Source organism: Melanostigma gelatinosum, assembly GCF_949748355.1.
Source record: "Melanostigma gelatinosum genome assembly, chromosome: 8".
Classification (NCBI taxonomy): domain Eukaryota; kingdom Metazoa; phylum Chordata; class Actinopteri; order Perciformes; family Zoarcidae; genus Melanostigma; species Melanostigma gelatinosum.
Window position 1 is genome coordinate 6,040,157 of NC_136641.1, and position 25,629 is coordinate 6,065,785.

The window sequence follows — 25,629 nt, forward strand, 5'->3', positions numbered from 1 at the left end:
ATGGTGCAGAAGTCTCTCAACGGCGGGGTCTACCCAACTCAAGCCGAGGAGAAGAAGCACAGAGTCGGCTTTGTCGGACTGGACCCCGGCGCTCCCGAATCCGGCAGAGATGGGGCGCTGCTCATTGCGGGCGCGGAGAGCACCAAGCGGAGCAGCATCCTCTGCAAACCGAGGTCCAGCATCTCCGCCGGGAGACCCAGACCGTCGAAGAAAAACGCCAGTTATCGGAAACTGCAGAATTTCCTCTATAACGCACTGGAAAGACCGCGGGGATGGGCGTTCATCTACCACGCTTATGTGTAAGTGACAGCCGGGCTCCGACCAAGCAAGTTGATTCTGTCACCATGGCCTTTTGGTCTGGGAATTTAATTATTTATTTAAGGGTTAAGCGTTGTCATGTTGCTACAGCCCGATTAGAGGAGGAGGGGGGGGGGGGTCCCTTCACCTGCAGAACTCCTGCTTTAACTCTTAACGTCTTGAAACTTCTGTTTGTGTCGTGTTTTTCTGATTGAGCCGTTAGACTGCATGCGATGATGCTCGACATGTTGCACGTTTGATTCGTCCATAAAGAGTTCTCGTGTGTTGCGGCAGCAGCACGGGTTTCAGCACCGCGGCCCGTGGACAGCTCCGCGTCACTGTACTTCCACTAATTAACGTCGCAGGCCGGCTCTGGACGGTGGGAGGGAGCGCTCTGCATGCCACAGCCTGAAAACCGCCTGCGAGCTGCTTGGAGTTCGAACATGATCGCTCTGACTCCAGCGATGCTGTCATGAATAATGGAGGGTGGTGACCTCTGGTGAGAGGTCAGCCCCCCCTCCAGCAGCAACTACAATCTTTTGCGAAAAAAAAGCATCCCTCGATTCTGACAATTTAAAGGGGTACTGCACCAAGTTAGTGATGCACTTCAATAACGTTTGGGAAGGGGCTAACATAAGAGACAGGAGAAAAGGAATGGTCAGAATCGGTGCAGCACGGCCAGATATCCACACTTGGATCCAACATTTCCCATAATCCCTCTTAATCGCCCGCATCTTTCAGATGCCATGTCTGAGATGCAGATTTTCTGTCAATAAAATGTTGTCCTCCATTTTTTTTCTCAGTTGATAAGGCTTCTCCTGCCACAGAAGACATTGACTGTTTGTAGAGTTGAGCACTGCTCCAAACAAGTACGTTTTTGTCTAACATGCGTTACTTGCAGTTTTGTGCCCCCCTTTTAAGATGAAAGATCTGTTGGCCTCCAAATGTCCGCTCTCTATTGCTGGTGTTTGCCCTCCAGCCATACCTGAATCCTTCCTCCTCAGTAGTGCATGCTTGTTAGTGAGAGGCTGAAACGGCATTAAGGAATTGACTGCACAGCATATCGCCTCCCCAGAGACTGCTGGATGCCCAGAAGTAAGCCTGTGCTTTGATGTGAAACCACACACACAAGCTACTTTTGAAATATTAACTGAATACTATAACAGCCATGCAGATAAATCGCCTTCTTTACCATTAGTCTGTTGATGTTCGTTGACCAATGTGGCTCTAAGGAGGTAGTGCTAACTTCATATCTGAATCTCGTGCAGGCAGCAGTGATGTTTTTTCTTGGTTAATACAGCATTTAGAGCCAAACTACACCAAGAAAACTAGTTGGAACAGGGTCAGCATGTGTGCTGCTTAAATCAGAATCCGGTGGAAAGCATGTTGTGAGTTAGTGTACAACTCTACTACCCTCCATACCAGGTTCACTCTGTGCCATACGGCTCGCAGAACAGCATCCACCTCCATTCCATTTGTCTGTTCTATACGTTATTCATAGCCACCACACTTCATTTAATCTCCCGACTCTTTTTTTACTTCCAGCCAGCTGATTTATAAAACTATCTTGTGCTGACTTCCGTCGGATCTCTCCCCTCCCCATTCATTCTCCGGCTTATCTCTGCTCTAAAAGAAACAGAAACAAAATGACACCACTTCCTTGAGCCGAGCATTGCGAAACGTACTCGCATTGCGAAACGTACTCGCACTCCGACGGCAGCTATTTCTATTTGATGCTTGTCCTCCTGAAATGTTAGGCAGGTGTTTTGTCCCTTTGCCTCGTTTGTAGTGCACGTGAACGATCAATATGTGGAACATGAGCGCCGACATCCAAATGCTCCCTGTCACGCTGCCTCTTGTCTGTCTCTTTCTCCATCTAGCTGTCTGAGACCAAGGCCTCCCTTCCCCTTGTGTTCCGTCGCTGCTACATCATCAGTTAAAGGGGGGAGACACAGTGGTCCGTCAATGATATTCTTCTGGATCTAACACTTGTAAAATGCAGCATGCTGGGTTTGAACATTTAGAATTATTACAAGTGAAAGGGAAAAACTGGGAAAAAACCTTCAACAGCAAAGGCTTCATCCAACATCCTGCTGTTGGAACAGTTGCAGCGTGTCTCTGGTCTTTGTTCACACACATTCTGTGAGGAGGGACAATTTGACAGCTTGCAAAAAAAGGCTTTTAATTTGTCGGGTTCCTGTCTCCAGCTACATCTCGGCCTCCTGTCGGGATCCATCCAAGAGACTGATACAGAGATCGGGGCTCTGATTATCGTCTCTTATTTGACTTCAATAGGAGCCTCGTGTTACTGTGTGTCCTCTTGCAGGAAGCACCAGAGGACATTGAAAAGGCCTCTGCAGCTGTGAGATGACAAAATGTGTCAGTTCTGCACCAATGTGGAGCAAGGGACTACCACTGGAGTAGACGGCAAAGAGACTCGGGCAAACAAAGAGTTAAGAAAACAATCGATCAGTGAAAACAACATGAATCTTCTGTTGAACTTTCCTAAAGTCATTCAGAGAGAGTCATTCACTATTCTGCTGAGCTGGCCAGCTGAAGACAAACTGGCGAAGGAAAACCAAAAAAAAGACGAGGACAGTTGGCAGACAGATGCTGCTGCCAAGATCGAGTGGTCTCTTTTCCAGAGAAGAGATGTCTTATGGGAGGTGGAAGTAGAAGAGTTTGCATGCTGAGTCCTGTAGTTGGATTATGACTAGGAATTAATTGTGTTCCCGCTGTTATTTGTAATCAAAAGCTGTTAGGATATTTTGCTATTTAATAAGGTGCTCCCTCTTGATGTTGATACGGGCTTTTGCTGCTCCAGCCTCACATGGCCTGCCATCGAATAGTCTTTTTGTTTTAGTCCCTAACTGAATGAAATGACCCGGAAGCATAGAAATAGAATAGGAGTAGAACGGACATTTTTCAGCGGTCATCTGACTAGTACGAAAGAAAATGGCAATTGTAGCGGTGAGGGAGGTGGAGGGACCGGTAGAACCAACGTTTCAGCTGAGCACCAGCCGGCCGCCGTTCAGCTCATTTTCTGTAACCAGTGTAGCATTAAAGCATGGTGGAGTTAGCAAGCTAGCTAACTAGCGAGCTGTGAGCTAGCGATAGCAATGTGCTTTCCTACACTCCGACGAGTGTGTGGATGAAGCATCAGGTTGTTACATTTCAGTCATTTACCCTGGTGCTCTACGCTTCGTAACGTTACCACTCCATTGCTCGTTTTAGTTGTTATACTGCAACAAGACCTCACTTCTTATGGTCACATTGGCAAAGGTACATTTAAAAATGGCCGCTGCTCTAGATTTGAGTAGAATGGTCCGTTTGAATCCCATTTCATGCCCGAAGCGTCTAAATGGCAGCCGTGATAAGAACGGGTTGAACTCTGTAAATGCTCAGCAAGGATGCTTTAATGCTTCCTTTGTTATCTACTTTATCATATTGACTGTTTCAAAGGAATTGCATATCAAGGCAACAGCTTAGGTCCATGCTTACTTCCTGTCAGCTGATGTCATTCACAAACACTGCAACAGGAAATAAACTGGGACACATTTGGAATGTTTATGTTTACAACTGTGAAACGGTCTACAGGGTACATTGGACCATCCTTTACAAATGGAAAGGAGTTAATGCCAACCCGAAATTCCTTCATCGGTTCCACATCACTGAGTCTCTTTGGTCTACTGGTACACCATGTTGTATTTATGATCGTCCTGTTGATGTCACTTGTGGCCACAGCTGCTATTCAGCAGGCGGCTAGTTTTCAACAGAACGGTACTTTACCTTCCCAGACAAAGTGAGCGACTAGCTGGTAAACATAATGGAGCATGAAGCAGTTACTGAGCCGCATGCTTCCCTGGGGCTGGAGGAGAAAACCCAGAAAATGAGTGTGACTTGGGCCTAAAATCATCAGATGGACACAGTGCTAATGTTGCTCCATATCTGCTGAATGTGCAAATAAGCCAGGGTTTAAGTTGACCTTCAAAAAATGGATTGTGGCGGAGTCTTATGTTTGACCTCTTTCTGCTGTCCAAAGTGACCAAAGAAAAGATAATTTATTGCAGGTTTAAAAATGATCAACAGAATCTAAATGTACCTTTAAAGTCTTGCCTTGCTGTAAGCATGGAAAAGGGATCCCTCCTCTTGCTTTCCTTTTTCCCCATTAAAGTTTTTTCCCTTCTCTGAATCTTAACTAAACATGACAACACAAGGTACCCCTGTAGCTCATAACGGAACACGATGGTGGCATATAGCAGGGTCACTACATAGTGCATGTATCAAGACGAGTGCCCCAGAAAGTCATCGCCACCCTCAAACATCCCTTGAGGAGCCAGTGGACGCCGCAGTGCTAGCACATGGCACTATATGTGCTCAGTGAAAGAGCCCTCCTTCCTTACTTGCTCTCCTCTAGTTCATCGCAGTCTAAATTTAGCGTGATGAGTGTGTCTGGGTAGGCAATGCTGTGCTGAGGGGGGCAAATCAATGTTCCTTTATCTGCAGCTCAGGAAGAAATGCAGGCTTTTCTGCTTCCAACAACAGCCTCCTCATCTTGATTGATCACGTTCTCAGTGATGTCGTCTGGACCTCTCTGGCAACAAGTGTGTGTGTGCGCGTGTGTGTGTATTGCTGCCCGTGGCTGGTTGTCAACCGCAAGAGTGAATGAGATTGTCTCTCTTGAGTGGGTTTTTATTGGGGAAAGACGTGACAATCCAGATGATATTGCGTACAAATAGAGCTGTATAGCAGTGTTGTAGCACTGAAGATCGGTCTTGGGCTCAAGGCCACTTTCTGAAGTCTCGTTTCATCTCGCAATCAGCCGCATGACTGTTTTTATGGGAATTTGGATCAAGCAGGTCAGTTTGAGGAGTGCATGTGTTTTGCATGTTCTACATTTTATTGTAGGTGTGTCATGCAGTTTGGGACTCATGCTAGTATTGGTCTTGACTTGGTCTCAACCCCTTAAATTCTTGGACTTGACTCGGTCTCGATACACTTTTGGTCATGACTTAAACTCTGTTTTGTGGGTCGTTACTACACCGCTTGTGTGTGTGTGTGTGTGTGTGTGTGTGTGTGTGTGTGTGTGTGTGTGTGTGTGTGTGTGTGTGTGTGTGTGTGTGTGTGTGTGTGTGTGTGTGTGTGTGTGTGTGTGTGTGGTGCATGTGGTATCTGAATGTGACCTTATTAGTAGTTGAAGTGTCCATCTATCGAATCAGAAAAAAGCGTATTCTTCTGTTATTTGGTCAATAGAATGAAACCTTTTGGTCCTAGTTGTGATGAAAATATTAAGTCTGGAATTACAACAGCATTAGTTCATTTGAAGTCGCTGTCACAGTTTCTTTGCGATTGTCAACAAACTTGTTGTGGAATTTGGCACCTTGGAGATTAACATCTCATTTCTATGTCAAGATGAAACTCCGCAATCAAAACCTCACAAATCCTTTTTCAAGATGGCATGTTTGCAACAAAACTCTACATACACACACCATATGAACGAGTCTGTCAAAGCATCAATAAATTACTGGTGTATTATAAACAAACCACATATGGAATTATGGAAGATTTGGATCCTGCCTTCTGTTAGGACCTGACTAATCTCTATAAACAGATCCTGCATTCATACGCAGATACGCTTATCTGTCGTCACACCGATAGCCGACATTGGGGTCTGATCACAACCAATGTTATGTCCTCCTCCTCCTTCCTCTTTCTTGCACTGCCTCCATGTGTGCAGAGTTCCCAGAAAAAAAGCTGAGCGTACCTCTTTTAGTGCTCAGGCTGATTGGTGTTCAAATGGTGTAATTGTCCTCTTTGTACTGTCCTGACAAGACCTCATGCATATGTGTCCCATCTTTCTCATAACTTTGAGCTGCTTTGTGTATCAGAGAGAGGCATAATAAACTCTGCACAGCTGTAGAAGCTAATCGTTTGCTCCAGGTTCTGCCCCTCTCCTTCATCAGTGAGTGTCCTCATTAGGAGGTACTGATGAGCTTGGCATGGTCGGGTCGGGAAAGTTGCATAAACCGATGTCCAATTAGACTCGCAGCGAGCCAGCGTCTTTGTCCACAACATCTCATTTTTGCGGTGACATGAGGGATAAAAGAGATCTGCTTTACTTTAGGAGTCCTTTATCAACAATTAGAAGAAGTGATGTTGTGCAGCAGGCGGACGACAAGTGATGTCAGTCACTGTAGACTCGTGAAGTTCTATTAATGGATGTGTTTCAAGTATAGCTAAATAAAACAATGTTGGTCTCCAGATGGCGATGTGGCAAGTCAAAGGGCTGTTAATGAGAAGATGTGAAGACTGCACACGTCACTTCCACCGTCACTCTTGCAGAAGGAGCTGAATGGAGTTGATCATCAAACGGGTGCTAATGAGAACCAGAAAATAAGTTGTTTATCGCCAATCCTGGTAAATGTAGAGGATACATGCAAAAGCCACTGGTACAAGAGCAACCCGTCAGAAAAGGACTGCATCACCGAGTGACCGTGACAGAAGAAAACTAAACCTGCCTTTGAATAATACATTATTGTTAATTTAATCTGACAAAATCTATACCGACTGAAATGCCAATATACCAGAGACGACTTTCAACAGGTTACAGAGATTCAATCAGAACGAAACGGACATCTGCAGACTTGGGGCAGAATGTCATGTTCAGGAGCTTTGAAGAGCTCCCTTTTATCAAGCGAGCTCTGACTGCTGTCACTCAAGAAGTGAGGACTGCGTGTTGAAAGCTTCCTCAGAGGGAAGGTCCAGAGGGAGTCAATGGACACCCAGTGAACTATACCAAGATTAAGACAGGAAAGAAATGTATCTGGTGTGATTCTCAGAGCGAAACATGTCTGCTGACCATATCAAGCCCATTTTGCCATGGTGCTTTTGAAGCTGCACCAATCAATATGTCTGATATTAATAATGGATGAAATGACGAAGCGTAACGGAAAGGTGTCACTGGGATTGAAGAACTCACAGAGACTTGTCATCCAACTCTGCAGTTCCCCTCAGCTCCACGCTGCTTTCACTTCTTTCATCTCATTGTCTTTTGGGGGGGGGGGGGGGGCAGGACACTGCACTCATCAGCTTTGTCTCAAAACAGAGCTAACTCCAGGTAAACACCGATCATTTCAGCCCCAAAACCCAGCCCAGTGTCGCCAAATCTTTTCCATTGAAAGTAGCAGCACTCACTCCGAAAGTTGCTAAATTTAGCGAGAGAGTCGCCAAGTCTGCAACACTGACAGCCCGTCCGTTCAGGCCTCCCTACAAAGCCACTCTCCCTGAAATCATCTTTACGAATGATTTAATCTGATTGATTTGATTCATTGATTGTTGTCGGGATGTAAAGAGACAACAAAACAACAAATGTTTTTGAAGAAGATTACCAACCCTGGCTGATTATCTCAACCATCAGCCCACTCTCGCTCGTCTAATACTCGAAATGGGCAAAATGACATCACTCTAGTGCAGGGTAAGCTTTAATGTGCTTTAACACCTCGCCTGATGCTCTCAGCCAGTCTTCTGGAGGCCTGGCTGCAGATTCGATTTTTCTTCATAATCGTATCCGTCTACGATCGTATCCGCCATCCCTTTTCTATTTAATCTTCAAATCTTTCTTCTGTTTCATTGATCTTTGAACATATTTCTACCTGAGTTTTTTGGAGATATTTGGTCTGTTGTTCAAGTCTTAACAGTTTAATGACCTCTTACGTTAACTCCCATCCTGTGCTGAATAGGCTGAACATCAAGGACTTGTTCAGACTGTAAGGACTCACAGGTGATTGGATTTACTGCACTCGATAACAAGTTCAACCAAATTTAGATTTGTTAAATTTGTTCAAGGAAAATCAGAGTCAAGGTGAACATTCATTTCTTCTTTCAGGATTTCTTTTCTTTTTACTCATCCAGCTGAGCTGCAGCTGTTCCTGCAGTTTGGCTTACGGTACTTTCACTAATGGAGGCGCTGCCCAGGTTCTGCAGCTCCCAATTATTCATCCAGTCCCCGACCGTACCCTCTTCAGCTAGAAATTGATTAGCAGATGGCAATCTGTCTTCATGGTATATTACCACATGCCATCACCACATCTGGATATTAAATCCAATGTAGACTGCAAAGGGTTGGTTCAGCTCTGATGGCATCTAGCAATGCAGATAGTTTTACCACTTTTTTTTTAACCAAAGAAATAGTCCCAATGATAGCTGTTGACGGAGGTTTGTCGTTTATCCAGATGGACTGGAGCATTGTTTCTGAAAGACATAATGCTGTTCAGTTTGAATACTTTGAAGGGATTGTCCCATTCATAGAATATTTAGGCTTAAGTTTGGTTGCGTTTTGCTGAACTGCTTCACACACCGAATGCACATGATTGTGTGGCTTATACCTGACGGAGCGTGGCAATTTCACAGCTGTTATATCCATACGCTTCTCCAGTCTGCTTCACTGTTGAGCTTCCCGTTTCTAAAACAGGATCAGACAAATGGAGCAGCGACATACCTTGGAATAAAAATAACGAACTAACCAAAACTGTGTTTGTTCTCCTATCTCTTCCAGCTTCCTCCTGGTCTTCTCCTGCCTCATACTTTCAGTCTTTGCCACCATCAGAGAGTTCAAAAATAGCTCAGAGAGTGCCTTGTACATCCTGGTAGGTACAATTGCATTTGCTGTAAACCGACACCTAACATATATACGAACGCGTCACAGGGTTAATTCCACTGTTTTCGGCTTTGTCCCACAGGAAATTGTGACTATCGTGGTGTTTGGGGTGGAGTACATTGTGAGGATATGGGCCGCAGGCTGCTGCTGTCGGTACAGAGGATCGAGAGGGAGGCTAAAATTCGCCGCAAAGCCTTTCTGTGTCATAGGTGAGAAAAGCAGGGCGGGAGCTTGAGTCATTTCTCTCGCCTCTCCAAAGAACATAACACTGTGTTTTTCCCTTAATCAAATCCTGGAGGGTTTAAGAATGTGACAAGCATCTTCATCATGCTTTCTTGTGACTTTCAGCGTTACATTGAGGTTATGCTGAAGATGAGATGAAGCCATGGGAAACTCAATTGAAATTTGGAACAGCTTTTGTACTGAGCAGTGGCAGGCCATGCATTTTATACCTGGGCCTTCACTGCTGTCTTACCACCTAATAACCTCATGATGGCGCCTCAGCTACGGTTATTTGTTTCTAGGGGTGTAACATCACGTATTCGTTTTAAACCGTTCGGTACAAGGCTTACAAACCGAACAATAATACTGGTGCATTTGGAAAATGCAGAAGCTTAAATTGTGGTAAATATAACGTTTTCGGTGGACACCGGTCTGTCTGTCTGTTTAGTTTCCGGGTCAGCGTCTGACCCCGGAAGCAAAACAACACGCACAAACTCACGCTACATCCTCCCCGCAGCGTTTAGCTGTTCCCTACTGATTCAAACAGGGCTAAGCAATCTCCACACAATCCCCATTTCTCCAGACCATCGTTCTTGTTTATAAAAGAAAACAGCCCAAACTGATTCAATGATCCGGACCCTAACCCCACACAGGACGGGATGCTTCGTCATTAACGGACAATGCATCTGGGTAATTAACACAATCACAAGAACCGTCACACATATTCACAACAAAGCATGACAAAACAATCCAGCAACGCTCACACTAAAGAGCAAGGGCCATTCAAATATTATTTACATCAGGGAACAATATATAATATACATATCTAATATCCATAAACGACACGATAGGCAAAATTAACACACTGCAGATATAAAGAAAACAAAAGCAGTTTCACTTACCAAATGCTGTTCTATTTAAATACAAAGTCCATCCTCTTTGTTTACAAAGAGGTCAATAACTCGGCTGTGCAGTCCATCCGTGCGTTTCAGTTCCAGCTAGAGGTCCTTTTCAGTATTCCTATTCTTCTTAACTTTTTCAATGTGGAGCTCCGTTTCCCTGCGAACTTGTTGGTTGATCTGGAGATCCACTCGGGTCCTTCCAAACGTTTTTAAGAGCACCGTAGCTTGCAAGTGTCCCGCCGTACTTTGGTGTCGTGTAGCGGCTTTGCTCAGGCAGCTTAATGTCCTTCTAAATCAGCTTCTCGTCCTTCCGCCATTTGATGTTAAAAAAACAAAGCTAAGTAAAAAAAACAACTAAAAATGCCATAATTTCTTCCATATCTTTCCACTCTGACTGCTAACAACCTCAGTTCTGCTAGCAAGCACAAGTTTCACTTTAGTCACGTGCTCGCCCACTGACCAATCACAGCACACGCTGCACCTCGCGGGAAAGCTACAGATGAACAGTGAGCTGCACGTAATGCTGACGTCATTATAGGCCGCTAGCGGCCGCTGACACGTCAAAGAATACGCCCAACATGTCAAACTAAAGATCTGATTGGTTGAACACTATGACAATCAACAATATCGTCCCCATGTACTTTAATCTGCACTGGCTGCAGAGCCGAGTCTGCAGGCCTCTGGCTGTTCTTACATAGACACACAGAGGTGAGATCTGAGAGCAACTGAGGAAGACAGTAGCTGTGCAATGAGAAAATAAGATAATGGGAAAACTATTTTTATGAATGATAATACATGTAGTGCATTTAAGAAAAATTATTAAATTATAATTTGTATTTTTTTATTATTTAAAAAAAATATATAAATAGCTTTGTGATTCTGTTTAGGCCAGCAGAGAAGGCCTTGCAGGCCCTGACGGCCCGCCACTGGTACTGAGTAAAGTGTAGTTAGTTCAATCTGATTTGATCAACCATGTATGGCTTTGCCAGCTCCCCAGCATGTGTGGAGCTTTATGATTCATGTTTTGCTCTCTCCAGACATCATGGTGCTGATCGCCTCAGTGTCCGTGCTGGCAGCTGGATCCAAGGGCAATGTGTTTGCCACCTCGGCCATCAGGAGTCTGAGATTCCTGCAGATCCTGCGCATGCTGCGCATGGATCGCCGCGGAGGCACCTGGAAGTTGCTCGGATCTGTAGTGTACGCCCACAGCAAGGTGACGTCATTTGCGTTCTGTTTTTGTGAAGCGGTTCAGGAGGATTCGAGCGCTCCTTCACTGAAACATCTTTTGATTGGAGAGTTGGTTTTAGTAGCCAGCCATCTGCGGGGTATAAAACCATAGCTGATGTGCACTGCAGCTAAATTAAATACACTTAAAGTTTAGCATGCACATGTTAAAAAAAAAAAAAAAAAATCAAAAATCAAATTTGAGTTGTCATGCTTTACATAATAATGGTAGCATAACAGAAATACCTAAAACAATGAACAATGTTGTAACTACAATCTTGACTATAAAGATTACTGTCCTTTACTGTCTTCTATTTGATTTATGTCCACTTCCAGCATCGTGTGAGGAGAATAATAAACAATTATTTTTACCCAGAAAACTGAGAAGTACTGTTCCTATCTTGAGTAATGTCTCTAGTCTTCCTCTCAGATTGTGTCCATCCTCAGCACTCTTAATAAAGTATAGCAGCCTGTATGCTGAGAGGCAAACACAGGACTCTCCCCCCCCCAGTGTAAATGATGTCCTTGGGTGGCAAAAAGAAGAAGGATGGCCTGCCATGTGAAGACACATGGGTTTCAAACTAAGTGCTTCATTGTCCACTGAGCTACTTCAGTGACAAACTGTTTCCAGTATCTCTTCGAGGTTACTCCGTCATGCAGACATATTTAGATAGAGATAGATAGATAGATATATGCTTTATTTATCCCCAGGGGAAATTTGTATGTTACAGCAGCAAGACACACCAATTAGCAAAGTAGCCGAGTAACCAAAAATATTAAGTATTAAAAAATGCACAATAGAATAACAGAGTAGGACAAATTAAATATCAGAATATAGAATATATAAGATAAAACGACAAAAATGCACAGTATGTACAATAAAATAGAATAGTGTTGAATTATCTGACTATCTGACTGAATTTTCTGTGCAGTTTTATTTTAATGAGCTTTGAAATAGAATTATTTGCATGCACTAATAAGCTGTGGAAAATATGCAACTGTTTGTGTGTGTGTTTTGTGTGTGATGTGGTGAGAGGGAGAGAGGTCGGGTGTGCAGCATGTGTTGAGGGAAATAAAGATGTTCATGAAGTACTTGGTTTGCCACAGAGGGCATGCGCCTCACATACTCATGTCCGATATTATTACAGAAATGATATTTCTTTTCAAAACCAATTTGACACTTTATTACTTTGGATTCCCTGATGCTCATTGTATTGATTCTCCCTGTAGGAGCTCATCACGGCGTGGTACATCGGCTTTCTGTGTCTCATCTTGGCTTCATTCCTGGTGTACTCGGTGGAAAAGGAGTCAAATAAGGAGTTTGAGACCTATGCTGATGCTCTCTGGTGGGGACTGGTAAGATTTACCCGAAATTAAAGCAAAAGACTATAGTATCCACATTATAGTTAAAGAGAAAACATTCTGTGATGTTATGTTACTGATTTTATTTCCAGTTTGCATCTGCTTTTATTTAAAAAAAATCTGCAACCTTTACCATGCCACTTGAATGAAGTAGTGACTTTATTTTGGACAGATCACCCTCACCACCATTGGTTATGGTGATAAGGTTCCCAAGACCTGGAATGGGCGCTTGCTGGCAGCAACATTCAGCATGATCGGGGTGGCCTTCTTTGCTCTTCCAGCTGTAAGTACGAGGGATCATCAGGGGTACTTTCAATCTTGTTTTGTTGGCATGATAGATAGTAAGCTTATAATGCTGATTGTGCCTTGTTTGTGTTCATTTGGGCTCTATTAAATGTGGGCTTACGGCACTCTACCAGAAAGAGTGTGTCCAGTCCTATCACATTAATTCAATCAATTTTCTCCATGAAAGTCCCACCAGAATGGTTGTGTAGTGTAGTAAAGTGGGTGTGTTGTGTAGTGTAGTGTAATGGGTGTGTTGTGTAGGCGTGTTGTGTAGTGTAGTAGGTGTGTAGTATAGTAGGTGTGTCGTGTAGTATAGTAGGTGTGTCGTGTAGTATAGGTGTGTAGTATAGTAGGCGTGTCGTGTAGTATAGTAGGCGTGTAGTATAGTAGGCGTGTCGTGTAGTATAGTGGGTGTGTCGTGTAGTATAGTAGGCGTGTCGTGTAGTATAGTAGGTGTGTCGTGTAGTATAGTAGGCGTGTCGTGTAGTATAGTAGGTGTGTCGTGTAGTATAGTAGGTGTGTCGTGTAGTATAGTAGGTGTGTCGTGTAGTATAGTAGGTGTGTCGTGTAGTATAGTAGGTGTGTCGTGTAGTATAGGTGTGTAGTATAGTAGGCGTGTCGTGTAGTATAGTAGGCGTGTAGTATAGTAGGCGTGCCGTGTAGTATAGTAGTCGTGTAGTATAGTAGGCGTGTCGTGTAGTATAGTGGGTGTGTCGTGTAGTATAGTAGGCGTGTCATGTAGTATAGTAGGTGTGTCGTGTAGTATAGTAGGCGTGTCGTGTAGTATAGTAGGTGTGTCGTGTAGTATAGTAGGCGTGTCGTGTAGTATAGTAGGTGTGTAGTATAGTAGGTGTGTAGTATAGTAGGCGTGTAGTATAGTAGGCGTGTCGTGTAGTATAGTAGGCGTGTAGTATAGTAGGTGTGTAGTATAGTAGTTGTGTAGTATAGTAGGTGTGTCGTGTAGTATAGTAGGCGTGTAGTATAGTAGGTGTGTAGTATAGTAGGTGTGTAGTATAGTAGGTGTGTAGTATAGTAGGCGTGTAGTATAGTAGGCGTGTAGTATAGTAGGCGTGTAGTATAGTAGGCGTGTAGTATAGTAGGCGTGTAGTATAGTAGGTGTGTAGTATAGTAGGCGTGTAGTATAGTAGGCGTGTAGTATAGTAGGCGTGTAGTATAGTAGGCGTGTAGTATAGTAGGCGTGTTGTATAGTAGGTGTGTAGTATAGTAGGCGTGTAGTATAGTAGGCGTGTAGTATAGTAGGCGTGTAGTATAGTAGGCGTGTAGTATAGTAGGCGTGTAGTATAGTAGGCGTGTAGTATAGTAGGCGTGTAGTATAGTAGGTGTGTTGTGTAGTATAGTAGACGTGTAGTATAGTAGGTGTGTAGTATAGTAGGCGTGTAGTATAGTAGGTGTGTAGTATAGTAGGTGTGTTGTGTAGTATAGTAGGCGTGTAGTATAGTTGGTGTGTAGTATAGTAGGTGTGTAGTATAGTAGGCGTGTAGTATAGTAGGTGTGTAGTATAGTAGGTGTGTTGTGTAGTATAGTAGGCGTGTAGTATAGTAGGCGTGTAGTATAGTAGGTGTGTAGTATAGTAGGTGTGTCGCGTCGTATAGTAGGTGTGTCGTATAGTAGGTGTGTAGTATAGTAGGCGTGTAGTATAGTATGTGTGTCGTGTAGTATAGTAGGTGTGTCGTATAGTAGGTGTGTAGTATAGTAGGCGTGTAGTATAGTATGTGTGTCGTGTAGTATAGTAGGTGTGTCGTGTAGTATAGTTGGCGTGTAGTATAGTAGGTGTGTCGTGTCGTATAGTAGGCGTGTAGTATAGTAGGTGTGTAGTATAGTAGGTGTGTCGTGTAGTATACTAGGTGTGTAGTATAGTAGGTGTGTCGTGTAGTGTAGTAGGCATGTAGTATAGTAGGTGTGTCGTGTAGTATACTAGGTGTCTTGTAGTATAGTAGGTGTGTCGTGTAGTAGGCGAGTCGTGTAGTAGGCGTATAGTATAGTAGGCGTGTAGTATACTAGGTGTGTAGTATAGTAGGTGTGTCATGTAGTATAGTAGGCGAGTTGTGTAGTGTAGTAGGCATGTAGTATAGTAGGTGTGTCATGTAGTATACTAGGTGTGTAGTATAGTAGGTGTGTAGTATAGTAGGCGTGTCGTGTAGTATAGTAGGTGTGTAGTATAGTAGGTGTGTAGTATAGTAAGTGTGTCGTGTCGTGTAGTATAGTGGACCCTTCTCGCATCAGACATTTTGAGTTGTACTTTCAGTGAAAGCACAGGTTGAACCACTATCACAAACAATCATGGCTTGGTTACATGTAACTATCTCAGTGAACCAGCACAATCAGGCCATGGATCTGGAGCACCTCAACAGAATGTCTGTGTTATCAATTACACCTTTGCTCTTCTTGTTGTGAGATATTGGAATAAGATGTGCAGCACTTAATATGATAATGTGCATCCAAGCCACCTAATAACATTTCAGTCTTTTATGATTCCACTCTAGTCACTCAGAAAAAGAAAGCACTGTAAGTGAGCCAGCGTGTTACATTCCATTTCTCCTCTGTGGTACTTCGACTGTAGAAATAAGCTAAAATCTTCCCCTGAAGCCACAGAAACTCTGCTCATTCTCCCCTTGTCGTTTGAATATTTGAAGATGTCTGACTCAGCAGTAAGCTTTCAGTGAGCAGCTAAGACCTGTTCAGTTGATCACATAAAAAAAGTGGATTGCTCTATTAACAGGAAAGACTTTTTGCCACTTTCGCCAGCATTTGCTCTCACATTTCTATTACCCCGAGGCTTTGCAGATGCGTGGAAATCAGTGATATTACGTAGATCTTTTCGTTGGATTTGCTCACCGAGCTCTGCTCTGAAAGGGCTCTACAAGAGTTGCAATCCCAACTCCTGGCCGGCAGAGGTCAATACAGGTAACTAATCACTTTACGTGTCACACTGAATCTGCACAGGGCATTCTGGGTTCTGGCTTTGCCCTCAAAGTCCAAGAGCAACACAGGCAGAAACATTTTCAGAAGAGGCGTACCCCTGCAGCAGGCCTCCTCCAGGTATACAGATGTTTTTTTCTTTTCAGATTGATGAAACTACCAAAGCATCTTTGTTTTGTGCTCTAGACAAAAAGTAAAACGTGTATAATTATTTTTTTATTCCTCCATCCAGGCTTCGTGGAGGTTTTATGCTACCAACCTTTCCCGCACAGATCTGCTGTACACTTGGGATTTCTACGAGCAGACTGTAGCTGTCCCAATGTACAGGTACGTGATGAAACTGTCTGAATAGTGCTGTGCATTATTTATATATTCGAAAAATGCACCTGTTTTCCCATATCGCATTCTGCCATCTCTCTTAAAACTGGGAAGCTGAGTGGAAAACCTGCAGGACATCCTCGTCTTATTGTATCGCAAACTCCCCTGTTGAATCAGATACGTCTGTTGTGAAGAATCACACACTGGTGTTGCTCTTCACTTTCTGCTTTCACAAGGGTCATTTTACAGTGGATGAGGCTGGCGTATTGGCAGGGCCACCGGGCGCCTCTTTGCTCAAAAGACAAATTGCCAGCGGCTACTTTGTAAAATCAACCACACATTCATCAGTTCAACTGTTTGAATCAGCAAATAAGCTGCCGTGCTTGACTTTCACGGTGCCAATTTCTGCCTTTTGTTGCATCCAAAACGAGAGCGTCGCTGCTTGCCTTCTATATCTGGAAATGACTTCATGTTCGGTTTCATTCCACTCGTAATTTGAGGTGAAAAGGTAAGGACTAGCAGAGTAGATGACTGCCAAACTAAATGGAATTAGCTTTCAAGTGCCCGGCGGCGAGCTTTCACCTTCCAACACTGACTTAGTGAAAGTGACTCTTTGCTCTTTGTCTTTTCCCAGACTTATTCCGCCTCTGAATCAGCTGGACCTGCTGAGGAATCTGAAGGGCAAGTCATTCAGGTATAAACATGACAGAGACAAAACTGATGATGATGATGATGATGATGATGATGAGTTTGGGATGCTACTAATGGGGATAATGAATAGTATTGCTGAAGCAATAATCTCGGAATAGAAAGAAAAATACTTTGAAATCCATATTAAAGCTACACTAATCAATATGAGAAGAGGTCATAATAATGACAGTGACCATGACACTGGCAAATTGAAGACCAAAATATCTAAAAGCTAATTAACAGCTTGTTTATACTGCCCCCAAATGGCCCAAAAAGCTATTGCAGGTTTAAATAAGTTATTATTTACGTACACATCCATACCTATTGACTTAAGTGCCAGCTTTGGATTACATCATTGCTTTGTCTCCCCATATATATTATTTGAATTTCACTGCTTTTACCATCTAGCAGCTGCATGACTCAATATTGAGCATCTTAACAGGTCGACCCTGACAACATGTCGATTATGACATCCGGTGCAACACATGAGCGACGCATGTCACAGCTGGTGTCCTTTCTCCTCACAGGAAGGAGTCTCAAGCGGAAACCTTTCCCAGGTCTGTGATCCGATCGGTTCTCATCTCTCTTCACCTCCCCCATTGGCTTCTCTTCAAATCTGCTCTTAGCTGCTGCTGAGGCACTCTTCTTGGGGGAGCGTGTGTGTGTGTGTGTGTGTGTGTGTGTTAAGCACCTCCTTCAAGAACGGCCATGCTGCGTTTGCTCACATGGTGCTCACAGATTGGCTGACGTTGGCCTCACTCCCGCTCCCTCAAGTCTTCGAGCTGTTCTTTGACGCTCTAGCTTTCAGCATCGGGGGGGATGAAGTGATTTGGAACACTTTACGAGCATTGCTTGATTTTGATCACATTGTTTTCAAGCCAAAGAAACAAGTGTAATTATTGACGATGTGGTACCACTTCATCATGACTTCGTAAACCATTTGCATATCTTAATTTTAACTGTTTAGAAAACAAAAACAAACCTAAGAACAACACTACTTGGCATTTCAAATCTTTCCACATCCTTTCTGATATGCGACTGGTTGCAAATGTATTAAAGTGTTACTTGCATGACTGTACCCACTGCTACTTGGTCTTTCTGTGTCTCCTCTACTTCCCGCCACTCCAGTCATGAAAATGCACAGAAAGACAGACTTTGCGGGTGCTGTCCGAGAACTATTCGGTATAGTTTGCACTGCAAGTCTGTGTGTGTCTCCTTCCTTTCCCACCTCTGTTCCTTTAATGAAACACAAAGAAAGGTAGAGGAATCACAGTATGAGGAGGTGTTTTTAAATGATGCTTCACTGAGTAAAAGATAGTGCAGTTATTTCAATGATGTGTACACGAGAGAGCTAATCCACCCACAGCTTTTACGTTTCTCTCTGAAAAATCACAGCCATACATCCTTGTTTATCGCCCCGTCACAGTTGATTTATGGTTTCTGTTTAGTAATGACTTTATGCCGTTGATTTTCTTGCTGCCTTTTTCTTTTTTTTTGCCTAATCAGCACTTCTGTTCAGCAGGCAAGGTGCATATTGACTAATGCGTTTCCTTTGACCGATTCCCGCATATCAGTTGGCGCGCACAGTACGATGCTGAATTATTTTGCACGATTTGTGTTCACTGTTTGCATACAGTCTCTTCCTTTTTGAGGTGTGCGCTGCCACTCTGCTTCCCGTGCATGCTTGCTCGTAGCTCCCTGCTGCTTGCCCGACCCGCCGAATGCTCCACTATGTTGGTATGTGGCCATGGCGCCTTCTGCTGTAGGACATTGCCCTTTTTGCATTTCTGCTGAGGTAAGATTTGCCATCACATCAGTGTTGAATTTGACAAATTCACAAGATTACACTTAGAGGAACACAGCAGTAGGATGAAGGCATTTAGTTACAGATAGTTTTGTGCCTAAATTGAATGATGCTGTTAAAAAATAAAAAATAAAAATTGGTTCCATTTCCCTCCTCAAGCCGGAAGGCCAGCCTGAAGGACAAGGTGTTCCCCAGTCCCTCCAAGGCTCCCATGGCCAAGGGGAAATCCCAGTCTCCGGGGCCAGAGGACGGGGCCGAGGCGAGTCCCGGCAAAGTCGACAAGAGCTGGAGCTTCACCGAGAAGAACCGAGGGCCAAAGCACTCCTTCAGGTCCAGGGGCAGCGCCTCGCGGCAAAACTCCGAGGGTGAGGGAGCTCCACACAGTGCAGCAGAATGAGTATTAAAGGGACAGTACCGCTACAAATACCCCTGTTTTAGGAATAGCAATTCGCCAATCATTCGCAGTAGAATAAGTGATCAATTTGCTGTATAAATGCATTCATATTGAGGTGGAAAGTCTCTGAAACAGCATTCAAACCTTGACAAGACAGTTTAAACAGTTTGCAGCTGTTTACTTTAAATGCAGATTAGATATTTATTGCAGGTTATATTTTAGTTAGTTTGCAAGGGTTAAAGCTACAGCTCACATAAAATGTGAGCTGTAGCATTTCATAAACTTGATTCGTTACGTTAATTTTCTTCTCAGGTTATACTCATTAGTTTTAGTTGCCGAGATGGCTCGGTTGGAGCTGGATTTTCAAAGGTGCGATGAAAAGGTTCTTTTGGAGTTGTTAGGAGCGAAGGTCCGGCCGGACCCTCGGTCCTCCTGCTCTCGCAGCGAAGTTCGGCCAACAGTCCACAAAACTCAGTACAAAGTCTTTCTAGGGCTGCTGCGTCTTCTCCGTTGTCCAGTTGGTAAAGGCGAGCAGGGGGGAGAGGTGATTCTCCGTCTTTAAATCTTGTTGTCCACGAACAGCGGTCTTCTTTCCGTGAACAGAGACGAAGTCCTCAATACATCAGTTGCAATCGTCCGTATCTCCTCTCGGTGCACTTGGACGGCACCCGTGTTGAAATCCCAGTTTGCTGTTTGCAAGTCACTTCTTTTATCCATCATTTGGGCTGTCAGCCCCCTCCTGTTCAATACATGATCTCATCCCCCCACCCTCTGGAAAGGGCGTTGGGTTCGAACATATCCGGACATGTCCAGGCTTCATCCTGTATCATGCCTCTATGACTCATCTCTTGCAACAGTCTGTTCCTATTTTCTGCAAGTCATCCTGACTAGCACTTTTATCGCAGCTCCGGTTACACAAGATATTTGTTAAACACTTATTACAATTGTTAAATCACTCTATGCATTTACACATTCGTTACATATTGATTAAACATTTCGTTATATACTTCATACACTTTATCTTTCGATTACACTTTAACTATTGATTTCTGAGTATATGCTTTATGCTTTTTATATCCTGACCTTCCCCTGATCGTGTATGCATGTTTTCGAGGCAGCTCTGTGGGCTCAACTCTTCTTGACAACACCCTAAAACCAACGTTTCAACATTGTCCCGGGTCGACAGAGGTCCGTTGGTCACCGGACACCGACATCTAAATGTTGTTGTCCAGCCATCACCTGTTGCTCGTCAGCCCAACCGCATCCACATGTCATCCAGGCCACTGAGTCAGCAAATAGACTTCTCTACGTCGCCGTTTCTTTGTCTTTTTGTGTCAAACTATTTGAACTGAGTCTCATTGGTTGCTTTTCCTTCCTCCGCTTCATGGCATGTTAAAGTGCTGATTGAAATGCAGGACGAAGACTCTGGACTGAAGAGTTCTCAGGTCAGACAAGTCACCATGACATGTCTTCACTTTAGACTGTGATGCACTCTGTGATCCCTCGCTGTATATTCTGCCACATAACTTACATACACGTTATAATATACGCAGTTTGGTATGTGTAAATGTCAGAGCAGAGAGACCAGCCCTTTCAAACATGAGCCAGAAATCATTCCGTGTCCTCCACTTGTTCCATGTTCGGAATCGATTTGTTTGCCATTGCCATCCCGTTACACTCCATAACAAGTCTTTCCCCATCTCTCTCTCTCTCTCTCTCTCTCTCTCTCTCTCTCTCTCTCTCTCTCTCTCTCTCTCTCTCTCTCGCTCTCTCGCTCTCTCGCTCTCTCTCTCTCGCTCTATCCTCTCTCTTTCTCTCTCTCTCTCTCTCTTTCGCTCCTCTCTCTTTCTCTCTCTTTCTCTCTCTCTCTTTCTCTCTCTCTCTCTCTCGCTCTCGCTCTCGCTCTCTCCTCTCTCTTTCTCTCTCTCTCTCTCTTTCGCTCCTCTCTCTTTCTCTCTCTTTCTCTCTCTCTTCTCTCTCCTCTCTCGCTCTCGCTCTCGCTCTCTCCTCTCTCTTTCTCTCTCTCTCTCTTTCTCTCTCTTTCTCTCTCTCTCTCTCTCTCTCGCTCTCTCTCTCTTCTCTCTCTCTCTCCCTCTCTCTTCCTCTCTCTCTCTCTCTCTCGCTCTCTCTCTCTTCTCTCTCTCTCTCTTCCTCTTTCTCTCGCTCTTCCTCTTCCTCTTTCTCTTTCTCTTTCTCTCTCTCTCTCTCTCTCTCTCTCTCTCTCTCTCTCTCTCTGCAGCAATTGAAGGTTTAATAAGTAAGACAATGGGATATTGTATTGGTTGGCTTTTATGGGGGAAATATTCAAAAGAAAAGTCAGCTTCACCGGTCTGCGGAACCTGCATGTTGAAATCTGCTGGGATTTGTTCACTTGAACCCTTTTTTTATTTCTGTTTTCTTCTTATGAGTTTTCCTACTCAACGATGACTGAAGCATGATACTAGCTGAGAACAAGCATGTATTGACATTAGCATTCTCAATGAAGGTGATTATAGTGTTTATCGACATTAGTGTGAGGCCGAGTCGATTGTGGGTTCAAGTCAATTGGTGGCAAGTTATTCCAAAAATTGACCCGGAGACAAAATGCCCAAAAGCCCCGCTTTATGTTGCATGAAGAGACCTCTCACTTTCCCTACCAGAACCTCTTCCAGTTTCTGTTAGACCACGATTAGGCCTTGACTCCTTTGTCTGTATGCAATACGTTTCAAAATCCATAGATTACAATGCTAATCTAGACTGTAATTGGTGGTGGGAAGAGAGTACTTGTCATTAAAGGGTTCAGTAAAGCTTTATCCCATCAGCACTATCCTTCAATTCTGCACCAAGTTCTATTTTTTTTTCTCCGTTCCTTAAAGCCTGCTTACCACACTCTCAAACTAACTGGCTTGAAACCAACTTGGTAATTTAATTTTGCACCTCTTTAAAGCTAAACGCAACAGCTCTGCTTCTGCTGTGGACGATGGGCACGTGGAAGCAGGTTAAATATGCTTTATGAGTGCTCTTGTCTTTGCTCTGCAGAGGCGAGCCTCCCCGGAGAGGAAATTGGCGATGATAAGAGCTGCCACTGTGAGTTTCTCGATCAAGAATTACCACCAGGCCTGAGGGTGACAATAAGGGCAATCTGGTAAGGATTCCCTTTTTTACCCAATTTGAACGGTTCTGCAATGTTTACTTCGGCAATTATGGTTTGTGTTCATAACTAATCATCAATGGTGCAAGTGTGTTTAAGGATAACTTTCCTTTTCTTGTTTCGGCCATCGTTCATTCATAATAATAACTTCGTGCTTAAGTTTATTGGCGAGATCTGGCAACGTGGTGACATCGCTCAAAAGAAGTCTGATGGAGCAATAAGTCAGACAACTTTATGACTAATGTCCTGGTCAGGTCAAATTACCCGGAAGAGAAAATTAAAGTAATTGGTTTGTTGTGACCAACACAGACCCAACTTTCTGGTTCAACTTTGACCTCGTGGCATTTGGGAGCTCTCATTTTTGGTTTTCCCTTCAAAGTAAGTTGGACTTTGTTGTAGTGTCCCCAGATCTCAGTCTAGTTCAATGACATTTTAACCAACGGTAAGGATGGCCAAAATGATGACAACAAGTCCGAGCATGACTGTTCATACTTGACCTTTGACATAGTAGTTCGGCAAAATAATCTTCACTCAAGGTCCACTTTTTATACTTTCTTTCTTGAATCATATCTGACATTCTTAGTGGGTGAATGAAAGCTGAATTCCATTTAGCTGCTTCAGGTTGAGGGTTGTGGTGCTGTGCATGCTGGTCATGGCTTATTGGGACACTTCGTCATTAATGTCATGAACTGTCCTTTTCTCAGTCAAAATGTCCATTGTGCAAAAAGGCCCACTCGTGCTTAAAAAATGCTGTGTCCTTCCTCAGCGTCATGAAGTTTCTGGTGTCAAAGCGAAGGTTCAAAGAGAGCCTGCGGCCTTACGATGTCATGGATGTGATCGAGCAGTACTCGGCAGGTCACCTGGACATGCTGTCTCGCATCAAGAACCTGCAGTCCAGGCAAGTGAACGTTCGCTGTCCAGTACATTGCAGTTTAAATCGGACCCACGCTCATCTCCAGGTCGTCTCCGAGTGATCGACCGTCACTTTCACTGTGAGTCTAAATGTCAGGGTGGATTCGGAGGATGCATTTTCAGTTTATTTGTTTTGGTTCAATAATCAGTTTGAGCTCGGTGTAACAGCAGAGATGTGATTCAGTAATTCAGTGTTGGTGGTTTCGCTGGATACAAACATGTCGTGACACACGTCATTGATTCCATTTTGTCCGGCGACATGTGTTGTATTCAGATCCCAGTGTTATGTGTAACATTTCTTTATCAAACTACGATTCACTCCTTTTGTCACAAAATCATTTTAGATCCAACATTGATGTATAATCACATTGTTTTACCTCCCGCGAGTTAGCGCCTCCCATTTTGATCGCTCCAAAGGTCTAGAATGAATATATTCCAACAGTTGCACCCCTCATCCAACGAAGCAAGTCAGACTCACCGTATGTCTTGTGTGTGTGGAATATATTGACACGTGTCCTCCACAGCTGATGTGATTCCCGACGTTGCTTCATCTTTCATTGCGCTCATATCGTCTGTGTGTGCCTTGCCAGGATAGATATGATTGTGGGGCCCCCTCCCCCATCAACACCTCGCCATAAGAAGTCCACTGAAGACCCTAGGTTAGGTTAATAGACTGCACCCCTAGAATGACCATTTTACTAGCATTATGCTCTTTACACCACAGCCCAAAGATTGAAGCAGTTACAAGCTACCTTATTATTTTTCATCAACAGAACCCCTTTTGAGTTTAAGCTACTGGTCTTATTTAGCCAGATGACACATGTTAAGATACAGTTTAACATTTGTAATCAAATATAATCAAGACGAGAGTTGGATAAACAGCTTCACCTGCGACATTCGGAGAATGTTGTGCAGCCTCTTGAGCTCTTATGTCACGTTATAACAGCTGCTGTCAAGAAAAAGGCAGAAAAAAAAGCGAGAGATCCTGCCGATTTTCTTACAGAATGTTGATGAGCCGTGTCATGTGGCCCCCCACTTAACAGGGGTTCGACGGTGCTAGATGCTTGCTCTCACTTTGGAGAGACAGAAGGAGAGCTCCCCCAGCAGGATGCAATGGAAGTGAACAAAAGCATGCCAAGTGATGCATTTTGGCCCCTAGACAGAATCTCCCCCCTCGACTCACCCTTTGCGTCATTAAAGACCGCCTGATCTCATCATGCATGCATCCACACAGTCAACCTGAAATCCATGCTTTTTCAGGAAACGTAGGCCGCCATTCATTCATTCCAAACATCCTTGTGGATTGATGAGTACTGTCGACATTGAACGCTTTCTTTACTTCATTTTCATGTAACGGTAGTTCACTATCATTTTGGCATCATGAACTTCTTCAGTTGAAACCCATGTGGCAGAACATGTTTTAATCTAAGATATTACTTTTGTCTAAATGCTAGAGTTGACCAGATAGTTGGTAAAGGTCCTAAAGCTGAGGGAGAAGCTGAAGATGACCAGAGCATGATGGGACGTCTGATCAAAGTGGAAAAGCAGGTATGAATGTTTCCTCCAGGTTTTTTAACGTGGCACGGGAGGGTTCACGTTTTAGGAACACCTTTTCTACATTGTGTGCGTGTGTGTTTGTCTTTCTCCCTGCAGGTGAACTGCATGGACAGGAAACTGGATTTCCTGGTCAACATGTATGTGCAGCGCATGGGCATCACTCATTCGGAAACCGAGGCCTTTTTCAACGTCAAGGAGCGGTATCCAGCCCCGCCTTACCTCAGCCCGGAGGAGGACAAGCAGGAGAAGGAAGGCGGGGAGGAGGTGAAGGAGGAGAAGGAGTTGCAGACGTGCTCGGCGGAAGCTGTTCCGTGCTCGGATGGGTCTTTGGAAAAGAAAGATCCTTTGTTGGGTGTCTGCGTGGCCAGATCGGTGGGCACCCCCTCTGGCAGCCACAGCCGCCCCTCTACCTCCTGGCAGCACCAGCTAGAGCACCCCCTCAGCCAGCCTGCCTGGAACAGCAGCGTGGCCAACACCCCCTCGCCGGTCGGCGGCAGCGGCGATCACTCGCCCTCCCTGTTCCGGCTCCCGCCTCCACCTGCTCCGGTCCACGACCGATCCTCCTCCGGCCCTGGCGGCAGAGAGAGCGGCTCTCGAAGCAGGAGGCGCCATCGGAGACGTCAGAAGGACGCCACCGTCGCGGACAGCGACACGTCCCTGTCCATCCCGTCCGTCGACCACGAGGAGCTGGAGCGCTCCTTCAGCGGCTTCAGCATCTCCCAGGCCAAAGAGGACTTCTTTGGGCCCTCTTTCTTCACAGGCTCAGGAGCCGGAGCAGGGACTGAAGCTGCAGCCGGACCGTCACTCTGTGCCAGGGTCAGACCCTTCATAGCAGAGGGGGAATCAGACACAGACTCTGAACTCTACGCTCCCTCACCTCTGTCCTTCACCGGAGAGGTGTCATGTGGAGACAGGGCATGGCCAAGACTAAAGTAG

The 25,629-nt window shown here is 44.4% G+C and overlaps 1 protein-coding gene across 3 annotated transcripts; it reads left to right on the forward strand.

The window, feature by feature from the left end:
* kcnq2a (potassium voltage-gated channel, KQT-like subfamily, member 2a) lies at positions 1 to 25,629 on the forward strand (the record flags this gene model as incomplete). Of its 3 annotated transcripts, XM_079274475.1 has the most annotated exons (18): positions 1 to 299; positions 8,852 to 8,942; positions 9,036 to 9,162; positions 11,115 to 11,290; positions 12,532 to 12,657; positions 12,836 to 12,946; positions 15,913 to 16,008; positions 16,121 to 16,215; positions 16,841 to 16,900; positions 17,424 to 17,453; positions 18,025 to 18,078; positions 18,860 to 19,065; positions 20,493 to 20,539; positions 22,115 to 22,218; positions 22,991 to 23,122; positions 23,727 to 23,795; positions 24,591 to 24,684; positions 24,790 to 25,629. In XM_079274475.1, 18 exons carry the CDS (start codon positions 1 to 3, stop codon positions 25,627 to 25,629), a joined length of 2,757 nt encoding a protein of 918 aa, XP_079130601.1. The 3 variants fall into 3 exon arrangements, with proteins under 3 accessions (XP_079130601.1, XP_079130602.1, XP_079130603.1); XM_079274476.1 differs by lacking the exons at positions 20,493 to 20,539; positions 23,727 to 23,795 and adding an exon at positions 21,334 to 21,351 and having other exon boundaries at positions 22,113 to 22,218; XM_079274477.1 differs by lacking the exons at positions 18,025 to 18,078; positions 20,493 to 20,539; positions 23,727 to 23,795 and adding an exon at positions 21,334 to 21,351 and having other exon boundaries at positions 22,113 to 22,218.